The following is a 12,937-nucleotide window of genomic DNA, read 5'->3' on the forward strand; positions in this document are numbered from 1 at the left end:
GTCAAATCGAATCAATTCAAATCGTAATTTTTAATTAACAATATAATTATTCAGGGTTGGGTAGTAACTAGTTAAAAAAATAAAAGTTAAATAATATAGTTAAAAAATTAATAATTTTTAAGTTAGAAGAAAACCTCGGAAGGAGAAATTCATATTTTAATGAAAATCGGCACAAATATAGAGAGAAGGTAAATACATGAATTTAAAAATTTTTAGTTGCGGTTAAAATACGATTTGAAGGGATAAAACCATCCCTCAAAGGTAAGGAGACTTCTGTTTCCATATATCTCGTAAACTGAACAAAATATAAAAAAATGTTTTATACCAAAGTTTTACAGTAAAATATGTTTTACTACTTTATTCATTTTTTCTAAAAATTTTTTTGAAAAATTGAACTTTCATATATCAAGCATTTATGAAATTATAATACTGTAAAATTAACGTATTTTTATTCTAAATGTATTAATAAGTTTCTACAATAATTAATGTAATTAATTACAATAGAAGCTAATAAATTACATGGTTATTTACAATTGTCTGTATTGTCCTTGTCTCAATAAAAGAAATTAATAGTGCTACGAGCTATGATATCTTTTTTATTAATGACTTATTAAAACGTGTTCTTAAAATCCTTAAGTAGCGTTAGTTCTAATGCTATATTTATTAGTCATATATGTTAATAAGAATCATAAATTTTTAATATAATTACAACATTGAAAGTGAAGATTATTAATAAATATAAATATTTTGATTAAATCAAGCATTATCAGTATAAAAACATGTCTAGTTCTCTAAAAAGTAGACGTATAAAATCATTTATATACTAATCCATTAATAGCCTACCGCATATTGCATACTAATTACATATGTACATACCAATCAACATATATGACGCACATCATGATATCGGTATAAAAAACGTGATATCATAATGTATTGAAAACGTGACAATTTTTACTGCGCGGTTCTCACATAGAAAGATAAAATACAAACGTACGTAAAGTGCATTAATATTAGTTACGTTCATATATACATAAAATCTAGAGCCAATATTTTTCTGCTTTATTTTTATTACAATATTTTAAAAATTTAATACAAACTAGTTATAAATACGTAAAGCAAAATTACTTTAACTTTATTGTGTTAAAAATTTTTTGAAAAGATGAATAGAGTAGTTAAATATTTGTACTGTAAAAACTTTGGTATAAAACATTTCTTGATGTTTCGTTTAGTTCACAAGATATATTGAAAAAAAGCGAAAATCTCTTTACCTTTGAAAGGGATGGCTTTACTTCTTCAAACAGTTTTGGAACCGCAACTAAAAATTTTTAAATTCACGTATTTACCTTTTCTACACGTATGTCAAGTTTTTTTCATTAAAATCTGACTTTTTTATTTTGCAAGGTTTCCTTTCCAGATAACACACAGAATTCAAAAAAATTCAGGTTTATATCATCAATTCTAAGTTTATTTTGAAGTATGCATAAAGAATTTTTTTTACTTTTCAGCAAAATAATTCTTTTTGAATCTTAAAATGAGTTCAGAATTGATGATATGAAATGACCTGACTTTTTAAAAATTCTTTTTAAATTCTCTGTGCTATCTGGGTTGTTAGTTAATTTCAAATAATTCATTAATTTTCAACTTTAATTAGTCATATTTCAAACACAAATTTTAATTTATTATCTGTTCAACTTGTTAACTGTCCTAAGTTAAAAATTTGTCTGTGTAAAAGAAAAAATTAGAAAAACAATATATTCTCACATAAAAAACAATATTTTTTGTTATTTCATATAAATTTAATTTACAAATAAAATATTATATTTGTTTGATTAACTATATTACAATTGTTTTGGGTAAATTTATTAACAGTAAATATTTTCTGACACTGTAAAAAAATAATTTCCTTATTTTATTTATATAAATATTTTAATTAAAAACTTTTTGTGTTAAGTAAAATTTTTTGCTTTAATATATTTTTTCTCTCAATGTATAAAAGAAGAAATACATTTTTGAACCAAATCGAATAAAATTTTACCTGATTCGATTTGTATTCGAGTAGTTCGCACATCTCTACTATATAAAATTAAAATCGTACCAAAATCAATGAATGAATTTAATTACAAATTAGGCGTGTATTAGGGAATACGTGTTTCGTCTAATCGTAGTGTTCATAACCAGCGGTGAGTCTCTTTCACGCATCAGTCGTCAATATGCACGCGTGTAAGTGTATACGTATCATGAATTCGCGGTACGATGCGGATCGGATTTATACAAATGTTATCACCGACAAACGTGCCCAAAGCTACGTTTTCAGCTATCTAAATTCTACGAGATAGCGGCGATCGCTAGTATGAAGTGCAGTCCGTGGCTTGTACATACATTGTTCCTACGTATATGGGACGCGTGCTGCTAGATGCTGTGGGAATAAGTCTTTGTACGTGCCATTTTCTTTTCAGATTAACGACGGTTTCTGGTACGAGCGTATCTTTCGAGCGTGCATCTCTATCCTCTGAAATAGCGATTGGAAAAATTGCAATGGCCTGATATGCATACGATTTTTTATTTCAACTGCAATTCGTCGTACTACGATGCGTCTAGCGGTAACAATTATCGTTTAGCGTTCGCACTTACGTGAGGATAACAATTATCATCGACGATAACAATTATTAATATCGCCGTTACATTCCCGCTTTAACAATTATCACTGCGCTCCTTCCGGATGTCGTATAAACGTTGCACGTACAACGACCGACTACGATCGCGCGTGGGGCTTCGATATCGTTGCGCACCACTGATCTTTCTCGTCTAAGTGTCATTCTTCTCCCCCTGCCCTCCCACATCCCTGCTTGAAGTCTAAAGGACGGTCGCGGTATAAGTATTTGTCGTATTGGCTTCGTGATCTCCGAGGTGCTGCAAAGCTCTCCCCTAAAGCTCCTATTAATTCGCCATAAAAAATAAACTCCCTATTGGCCGTCGTGTAAACGTGCGCGCGTGTATCTGCGGGGTGTCCCTGGAAATCTGTCGCGCTCGATTGGCGCACCCCATCGCCGAAATGAAAGAACGCGGCGACGTCCGCGGGACACCCGACGGCGACGTCGCGGTGCTGGCCTGTGTGTGTGTGTGTGTGTGTGTGTGTGTTGTATGTTGTGTACTTACGTATGTGTGCGCGTGTGCGGGGGGAAGTGTCTCTACACCGTACTCGTGTATTCTGGTGCGATCCAGTCTTTCTCATGTCGCTTCCCTCATCTGTATACCCGAGATTACACACGCACGTGTATGTGTATGTGTGTTATATATTATATTTATATATATATGCAAGCTCTCTATGGCTCCCCTCGAATCACCTCGAATGCCTTCGCGGATATACGCTTACTACTACGCTAATTGCAGAGCTCATTCACTCTCTCCGACACGCATACAACTTGATTCAATCGCGAGATCCCACCGGCGGGCTTCATCAGCTCCCTTCCCTCCCACTCGAGCAAGCGAGTTGATTAAATTTAGCGCGATAATCGCCATCTCGTATATACAATTTTGCTCTTCAAACTCTTCCGATTCTTTCACTTTCTTCTCCCCATTCCCGCCACCTTTCCATCCTTCGAGCTTTCTTTTCATTGATTTCTTGTGAATGTTGCCCCATAAGTTGGTATACGCTGCCTCCTAAGGATTTCCGCGACAGAATCGACGCGTCCCGAGATGTTGTCCCCGTCTCTCCACGGAACGCGGCAAATTCGCGACACCCTCCCTCCTTCATCGGACTCATTGCGTTAACATACATAACATCATATCGACATAAGTAAGCGTAGTCCACTATAGCTGTGGTACTGGTATAGCACTCTGCGCAATTTTTTCGCGAAATTCAGTCGTTTACGTTGCAAAGAGAATATCCATTCGCCCTAAGACCGGTTTCCCGGTATATCAGGCTCGATCCCTGCGTTTTTCTAAGGGTTACTTTCCCAACGGGTGAACTGGATACGCCTGGTGTCCAAGGAGGGCGAGAGCAGCGACTTGAGGGACGCGCTCGGCGGTGAGCCGCCGAAGTACTTGAGTGTCAACGGCGACTGCAAATGCCTGTGTCGAATCACCTCTCGCTCAGCAGGCAGTGGCCAGAGTTCCTAGACAGTCGGGGGACTGATCTGATTATAATCCAAAATATCCAACTGCCCATTAAGTCTTCTGATACTCAACAATTCCATTTATTTTTATTAAAATTACGAAAAAGTTAAATGTATTTTCTTTTTAATCTAAATATCTGAGCATATAATGAAAACTACTGATTAACTTCTGATAATAATACTTCTTTAGATTGGGAAAGGTATCTTGATAATTCGAAAGTAGTTTACCTGCAGCGAGAGAGCCTCGTCTCAGGATTCGCCCTGCTTGCTCCTGCGACCAGTTAAAGATCCAACTAAAGACTTCAGAGTTGCGCCTAAGCCTCTACCGTTTGGAGTATTGAGACTGCTAGCATTTCTGAAGCCCTGTGGATGTGCGTCTAAGCATTTCTGGTACCTCAGCTTAAATAGAAACAGAGACAACTTCTTCATTTAAAGTTTCCGTTTAGCTAAGCAGATTTGCGAAGTTCTTGAGGGAAAGATCCTCACCTTGCAAGCGGCTTCGATCGTCTTACATAGAGCTCCGCTGCTGGGCTCGCAGTTGAAGACGTGTGCGATAAACAAGTCCTGTGCGGTGTGCATGATGAAAGCGCATTGCTTTACGTTGTGGCCGATACCGAGAAATGATAGGTAGCGTACTCGACATTCGGTGATGAGCTTATCGTCCTGAAGAAGATTAAGATCGTTATAAATAATTGGTTAACAATTTTTACTAATTTTGTTGGATGCCAATGTCTCTTAATTTACTCACATTTGGTGTAAGAATGGAAATCATGCTAGGAGCTACGGCGACATTGACGTTTCGCCACTGATTGATCGGTGTGTTTGATACGATATGTTCTATCGCCTCATTCAGCACTTCCATGCCGGTCGCTTGAGTGACTTGCATGGATCCGAGATACTGCGCTCGCAACACTTTCTTTGGCTCTTCCATCGGTGTTGGGAATGATTGCGCTACGCAAAATTATAACGTGAAAATTATTTAACTTCTTTTTGAGTTTATCTATTACTTAATAAAGATTATTCATGTATTAGAGTTTTATTTCTAACACTTCTTTGAATCTATCATCATTAATTTATTGAAAAAAATTAGATTCCATGATAAACAAATTAATAAAACATTTATGTTTCTCGAAGACTATAATAAAAATTCATTTATTTGGGGCTACTTACTGACTAGTGCCTGACCGTTTCTGTGGAAGCGCCGATGTTCAGTGGGCAGATTCGTAGGTCTCGTAGCGAGACTCGTCCGGCCGTTGATGTCCACCGGTTTCGCAAGATTCTGATGCTGGGAACGTTCGATCATTATCTTCTTGCAAATATCGCGAAGCGTGTTTGCGATCGTGCGCGCCGGTATGTCGCAACGAAACACATGGCACATGTGTTTCCTGGTCGATCGATCTCTCGCTACGTAAGCAAAGTCCCTGAAAGTATTACACACTTAAGAATCGAATGTTTGCCAGGCTGAGAGTTTTCGTTCTAACTTTACTTTCCACTTTATCTTACGCGATAATTTATATCATCGTATATCTTACCTTTCGCTGTTAGATCCATTCAAAGAGAGCAAACATTCATGAAAAAAATGTGAATATATTAATAAAATAAATATGTGTAAATATTTGATATTTATAAATATTGAAAAATTCGAGATTTTCAGAGTAGTGGATTCCACTAAAAAATTCAACATTTTGATTAATTTAAACATCATTAACAAAAGTCACTCACCGACAGTGGTCTCTTCCTACGCCCCACACTCTAACTGTATGAATAGGCTGTGTATTAAGTACCGTGAGATTCTCCGGATCGATCAGTTTGAGCGCGCCTTCGTCCAAGTCCATAAATAGATCCTTACCCTAAAATATTTCGTAACGTATCTCTGATCGCGTATCTATTGCGCAGCAAAATCAAAATCGGTGCTAGCTATTTAAAAAAATCCTAAATATACTTTGACATGTCGTGTCCTTTATATTGGATCTTATTATTTGTTAAAGACACTGAAACTTCGTTTTTCATAAATTTTTAAATCCGATTAATAATGTAGATTTAACCTATTTGATTTCTGGAGAAACTTACATCGCCCCATCGTCCAACAACATCCAGAAGATCGTTTCTACCGAGTGAGAGATCCACGATGCACTTGTTGACTGCCTTGCTGCTTCTCTCGGGTGTCAGATCCTCTTCCGCGATCTCCGTCCAACCCAAAGATCGCACGGCAAATCTGATCGGCTTGTCCCTCCCCTCGGAGTCCGCTCTGGCAGGATAGCTTCTTCGTCTAAAGGAAAAAGAAAATAAAAGAAATAAAAGTAAAATTGAAACTGGCAATCTCCCTTGCTACAAAAAGAATTGCGAATCAATTCGCGATTTGCTTACTTCAGTGCCAATTCCACCTTCCTCTTGTTTTCCAATTCCTGGTCCAGAGCCGAGCTAGTGTTGCTACGAGTCACCGTGTTTACCATACCGCTCAAAGTGTGAAAATTATTTATCTGCAACGTTAATATTGCAAATATAAAATTACGACTCGGAACAAAAGGCTGCAAAGTATAGGTGACAATCTTAGCAATAATAATGCGTTTTTTTTTTAAATAACTTTGATTAATAATGTACGCTTGTGTACAATTAAGTATGAGTTGATATAAAAAATATTTCAAATTATTTTACTCACGCTATCATTATCTTTGACGAGGCTTCGGCGCGCCTCCGTTTTCGAATGCAAGGGAGCCTCCGGTGGTTCTCTCTGTATATTTCCGCTCTTCACATGCCAATAATAAGGTCCATTCTCATCTAAAATAAAATTCAATTTGAACGTCAATGAAATTCGATTATAATTTATAATTTACCGTAAACTAATTATCGACTTTTTTTCAATACACACTTTTATTAATAAGACAAGTTACACTAAAAAAATTTTTATGTTCAAGTAAATATATTTATTAATTTTATCATTTTCTTGATTTAAATAAATATTGATTAATTTAAGATAATTTATTTTTAAACTTAGAAAATATTTTATTAAATAAAGAAAGAAAAATTATGCTAAAATAAATATATTTTAGCATAGGGAAAAAATTGGAACATGTATTGTGTTGACAGAATATTCATAACTTATTTTCATATGCAATCTTAAACTTTAGCGATTTCGTTTCTACCGAATATTATCTAAATCCCTGCCACATTTCCATTCCGAAACATGATACGAAAATCGTACTCGTTATCGTGAACTGATAATTGTACAGCTGCGTTGCTAGCATTAAATACGAGCTTTTCCCAGCACACACAGGAATCGATCGCCATGCTCGAATATCAAGAATTCCGCGAAAATGCTAGGTCTTCGAAAACAATTTTTTGGAAAATGTTCATCTATCCGCATTAACATTTCCCTCTATTTCTAAAAGTTCCTTAAAATAATTATCGCGGCGAATACAGAAAACTAACAAAATTGAAACAATGAAAACAATCATCCCGATTATTTAAAACAAATCCTCTTTTGCTATTTTTCTTCCTCTGATATCTACCTTCGTGCTTCTGCCAACCGGGCGGCAGATTCTCGTCCTTATCCTCGGAATCGGTACTGTCCACGTCCGACGGCTTCTCCTGGGTATTGTTCTGCAGAATCGCATTGTTCTTCTGCTCCTTCGGCTGTCGCCGTTTCACCGGCACTGCGTACAGCTCGCTGTTCAGGCCACCCTCCACGTGTGGCACGCCGCCCATCTCTACGGTCTCGTTGTCGGGTTTCTCGCAATAACTGTGGTGGAAAGCCAAGAAAAAGCTAGGGTCAAGAAACGGTGTCTCGGTTCACCCCGGAGGGTTCAATCGCGCGATGTCCATTGAATACTCAAGCAACAAAAGTCTAGACTCTCGATCCAAAAGACGTCTCTAAAGAAAATCTCGACAATTTGAACGTTTTTTTTTTTAGAGATTTTCTGTATCGTCTGGCTATCTCTTCAACAGCCATATTTATAAACTTTATTTTATTATCGCAAGCAGAAAGGTATATTAGCTCATCTTCCTTAAAATCATACAAACATATATTTACAAAAAATGCTTTCTGTCATTCTTACGTGCATTTGTACAAACAGAAAAAAAATAAATAAATAAGTCAAGACTAGCATTAATAAAAATTGCAACGGAAACAGAAAGGTCTTGCTTACTCGACAAAGAGCGATAATATAACAGTGCAAGCTACAAATTTCATCATAGCGATATGCAGATTTAAAGAAACGTTCGTTTTTACTTTTATCGGTCCCCTTTGCATCCAAAAATTTCACTCATCGACGATTACTATTCCCGGGCCAATTTTTTTATTTGTTCGATTCGTCTTGCAGCGTCGCGAGGCGGTCACGCGACAGCATTATCCATTGAAAATCTCTCCGCTTTTTCTCTTTCTCTCGTCGTATTATATCGCGAAACTTCACGAGAGCGCGATTGTGGTCGCGCTCGCGTGACTTCGGAGAATTCCAGTTCACGACATTTCATGGCGAATCACGATCGCCGAAATAAGCGGCTTGATTTATCGCGTCGTTGCCCGGCCGTGTTCGTCTCGCGGACTCGAATCGCTCGGCCGTTTCGTTGAGCATTCGCGGCGAGGACGCGTCATCGACCACGACGGAATGACAAATTGATTTCCGCTCGTTAGATCGTCTGATCGGCCGTGCCGTCATCCCGCTCGTAAACCGCTCGATCGATCCCACCGCAACGGAGTGGCCCGTTATCGCGCCGCCACGAGAAATCCTCGCGTGCTAATCGAAGCCCGGGTGCGACACGAGTCGGCAGGAGATTATTTATGGCGGCTGTAAAATAAAACGTCCTTTGCGAGAGAGGGCGAGGAGAAATTGCGCTTTCGCGTAGTTAGAAATGATGTGAAATTATGTACCGTGCGTTCGTGAGGGGCCGAGGGCGCTCCGTACCGAGTTGGAATGACCGAGGGATAAATCGCGGTGAAGGGATTGTAACAGGTGTCCGTCAAGCGCTCGTTCTACAAGGGAGAGAAAAACAATTTTCGAGCGTGTTTTCACTCGCGACACGTTGTGCAGATGGACGCAAAATAATTTTCAAATTTGAAAAAAAAAAAAAAAAATTGTTAACGCGGTTAAACCGTATCCTCCCCCTCGGACAAAGTCAACAAGACCGCGAACAAATACGAATGAATAACTCGCGTTGCGCGAGTACCCCGCAAGTACGGCGCCGTTGGCCATCGAAGCAAGCTGCTCATTCGTGTTTGTTCGCGCTCGTTTGCCCCGTGTTTACTCGGCTAACACACAATGACGTTGGTCGCAGGATAGTCCAATGGTCCCTAATCATTCAGAACTGTTTATCATAGTTCATTTATCGCGCGTTGCAGTCGGTGGAGAAAGGCGATTGTTATCGTGATAACGAATTCACATGGATAACAAATGCAGTGCAAAGCAAGCGCGGCGCAAGCCAACACATTCGCATTCGATCCGGTTATTCATTCCGCTTTTAAACAACCCACGAACAGGACGTGTCAGACACTTTTTGAAACAACATTGGACGGAAGAAAAAAAAAAAAGTCACTACCTTCGGAAGGGTCTATTTCACTTTGTAATATGACGACCCGACGACAAGTCTCTACACTTTTATTTCTACGCGGAAAGAACGATTTTACTGAAATACAGATCTGAAAATATATTATGTTGAACCGTTTAAAAAATTCTATCGGATGTTTAACTTGGTTGGGTAGAATCTCAAAACTGTTTGCAGCAACATTATCATGCTTGGGTGTCCTACATAATTATTTTGATGGACCAACGTAAAATTATTTTCTGATCTGTATCTAACAAAACTTTTAGATGTTACCATAAAATCGTTTTTTCCCGTGTACCAACGGGGCACAAAATTTTATTTTATTTTTTTAATACCGCGTCTCGGACAAATGCACAGAAATCAAAGAAGAATCAGTATACACGAAGGTAAGCGGCGGAAAATTGTGCTCCGAGATACGCATTCTTTATGCACTATCGTAAAATGTATCGCGGAAACAAGTCGCGCGTTTCGAGAAAATCAATTCAACTTCTTACGGATACGGAGAAGAGAAATACTTTGACGGTGGGAAACGTGCAAGGTATATCGTATGGTTCAATCGCAACGAGCAAAGTAAATGCCTTTTCGGACACCGATGCGGATTTCCTGGCTCAACGTTCGTGATTCGTCTCTTTGTGTATTCGGTACTCGTTGTATCTGTCGCGCAATACAATGTCGCGCGACAATGCGAGTTCACGTCTACAAACAGCGCGGCGTTAATCTGCACAGGATCGCTTGCGCGAGAACGTGGCGTCTCTCTCATTTCGATGAGGACGCCGTTCGTTACAGCGAAACAAACAGAAGCAACAACTTGGGCACACAAGAGAGAAGCGTTGGACGGTGGTGGCAAGCGGATCATCATCTGCAAGAGGGATGGGGTGTATCACGAGAGTAGCACGAGGGTGTGTTCGTACGTACTTTCTCGACCCGGAAGTGTCCGCAGCGTCGATCGATCCCGCGGATTCCGACTGAAGGGCGTGAGACTGAGGCAGGATCGCGCTCGACGACGACGTGGATGACGAGCGGGGATTCCCGTTGAGGGTGTCGTCGACGAGAGCGGACTCCGCCACACCCTCGCAGCCGTACCTGAATCATCATCGTTCATGCAATGCATTACAAGGGAAATGAAACGTGCTGATAATGACAATGCCTGTCGCGACGGCACCGCTCGCTTATTAGCCTCTAAGCGACACGCGATTCCTTTCATCACTGTTCACTCGAATCACTTTTGCATCATTTCGTCACAAAGAGATTCGAGAGCATTTAATAGTTAAAAGGATATTCTCGCTTTTAGTTTTCAAAAAACCGATTATTACTTTTTAACGTTAAACTTTGTAAGAGAAACAGAGAGAGAGAGAGAGAGAGAGAGAGAGAGAGAGAGAGCAGATTAAAAATAAAAAACATGCAAAAGTTTTTATTAATATATATATAAATTATTTGCAAAATTTTAAACGCATTTTTTTCAAACGTTCTTTGAAACCGTTGCCACGATAACTCATCCAGTTTTAATTCAATTGCCTCAAAATTTTAGATATTTGCAACATGTTTCTCTTTACGAGCCAGTACTTTGTGACATATTTATACTTTGGAAAGAATATTTAAATATCAAAGAATAATTGTACCAAGTTTTAAGTTTAAAGTTTTTATATTTTCAAAAATCCTAAAAGGATATAAAATAATATAGAAAGCATGAATATCCCTTTAAGTGCACCTTCTAATATTCAATTACTAAACTTTATCTCTGGAAACATTTTTATTCAATATTTTACACATTGAAAAGTTATTGTTATACATTTTTTTATTTGAAAAATTTAATGCATGATATGTTATTGTCACCGTGTTCAATTCTAAATGATAAATCGCTTTCGACGTTCGATTTCACTGTTGCGGATGCATCTCGGTTTTTTTATATACATTTTGACGCATTTATGAACTGCATGGCGCAATTTGAGCGCGATATTCACGGAGCCGATGCAAAGTGCTGTTAAAATAAAAGTTACGTAGTTCAGTATTTTATATCTGCTGCTTATTCCGAGATGCATTCTTGCTACTAGCGCACGCACTCGTTTCTCGCGAACGGGGGATCGCGCGGCTGCAAGGAAGAGGCATTTTAATTAACGATCGGGGAGCAGTGCCAGGCACCGACGTGGTTAGTACAGGGTCGCTAACCATGTCGAAGTAATTAAGGGATTAGTTGAGCGGTTTGCTGACTAACGCCAGCTGCCTCTCTTGAGTATCGTTCGGGCATTAGAGGAGGTACCTAAGGGCCACGTTCTCTTTGAACGCACTCAAGGAATACGGATTCTAGACTTCGAGGCTTTTAATCGGCGGGATTATAACCAGGCTACGTGGGTCCGCAAGCGAAAACTTTTCCTCGACACCGACTTGACTTACTTCGCTCAGAGGACTTACTTCGATGTTAAAAGTTTAGGGTAAGCGGAAATAAAAATGTTTGCGTAACGAGAACACGGCACATTATCGTCCCCCCTTTAAGTTTAAATATGGCAGAATTAACCGTAATTTTATTTTACGTCCACCGAACAGATATCGTATTTCGTCGAAGTTAACAAAACAGGATTACCCTCTCTATTTGATAGCGAAAAGTTTCATTTTTATAAAAATTTTATGATTAATAAAATTATTAAAGTGCATTCTCATTTAGTTGCAAGTTTGAAATTTTATCCTGCTGCAGGTGCAGCTGCAACTGCGTGACACTTATTGCTTCTCCCCTTTCGTTTAACCCTTCTGTCACCCTCCCCTGTTAGTGCAGGGGTCGTTCCCGTATTATCGGCGATCAGTCTCAATTCTCTTTAGCGAAGATTGCACAGTTAACAAGAGTTTGAGTTTCCGCTATGTTATTGCGCCACGTCTATTGCATAATCCTCGGAATCGGGCGGACGCATCGATACACACTCGGCATTCCCGACTTTGTTAATTACCCGATAATAATCGCGATAATTTCGCGTACGTGCCGCTAATTGGCAAACCTACTTCTCGACGATTGTAACGGGCAGAAAACTACCAGCTGCGCGTGCAAACGTGCTTGGAAAGAAATTTTCGAACTTTTCTCCGCGTGTTGCAACGTCGAGAGGAAATATCGAGCGCGGGTAAAAAAAAAGGCTGCTCAAAGACGTCGCGAATAAATCGGGCAGGGGCATAACTTTGGACAGCCTTATGCCTTCTGTAAAAAGAAAGAGTAAGCCGCGTAATATTGAATTTACAAAAGAGGCAATGTGGACGATGATGATAATGACGACAACGACAACGACGACGACGACGATGAC

General features: G+C 38.9%; 1 protein-coding gene across 9 annotated transcripts in view; it reads right to left on the reverse strand.

Annotated features, from left to right (window-relative positions):
* Window positions 1–2,245: 2,245 nt before the first annotated feature.
* The window catches only part of LOC105195223 (protein Fe65 homolog), a 164,513-nt gene continuing 153,821 nt past the window's right edge, over window positions 2,246–12,937 (reverse strand). For 3 of the 9 annotated variants that reach the window (XM_039449315.1, XM_039449318.1, XM_011160560.3), the window contains 12 exons: window positions 10,572–10,739; window positions 7,628–7,857; window positions 6,778–6,896; window positions 6,486–6,598; window positions 6,189–6,387; window positions 5,841–5,968; window positions 5,651–5,656; window positions 5,289–5,539; window positions 4,867–5,069; window positions 4,605–4,781; window positions 4,347–4,517; window positions 2,246–4,118 (listed from right to left, as the gene is read on the reverse strand). In XM_039449315.1, the coding sequence (XP_039305249.1) occupies window positions 4,368–4,517; window positions 4,605–4,781; window positions 4,867–5,069; window positions 5,289–5,539; window positions 5,651–5,656; window positions 5,841–5,968; window positions 6,189–6,387; window positions 6,486–6,598; window positions 6,778–6,896; window positions 7,628–7,857; window positions 10,572–10,739 (1,744 nt within the window). In that variant the 3' untranslated portion in view covers window positions 2,246–4,118; window positions 4,347–4,367. Of the gene's footprint in view, window positions 4,140–4,346; window positions 4,518–4,604; window positions 4,782–4,866; window positions 5,070–5,288; window positions 5,540–5,650; window positions 5,657–5,840; window positions 5,969–6,188; window positions 6,388–6,485; window positions 6,599–6,777; window positions 6,897–7,627; window positions 7,858–10,571; window positions 10,740–12,937 lie in introns of those variants that run through there. The other 6 variants (XM_026130985.2, XM_026130984.2, XM_039449317.1 and 3 more) reach the window with 4 other exon arrangements.

This window comes from Solenopsis invicta, chromosome 5, assembly GCF_016802725.1.
Source record: "Solenopsis invicta isolate M01_SB chromosome 5, UNIL_Sinv_3.0, whole genome shotgun sequence".
NCBI lineage: Eukaryota > Metazoa > Arthropoda > Insecta > Hymenoptera > Formicidae > Solenopsis > Solenopsis invicta.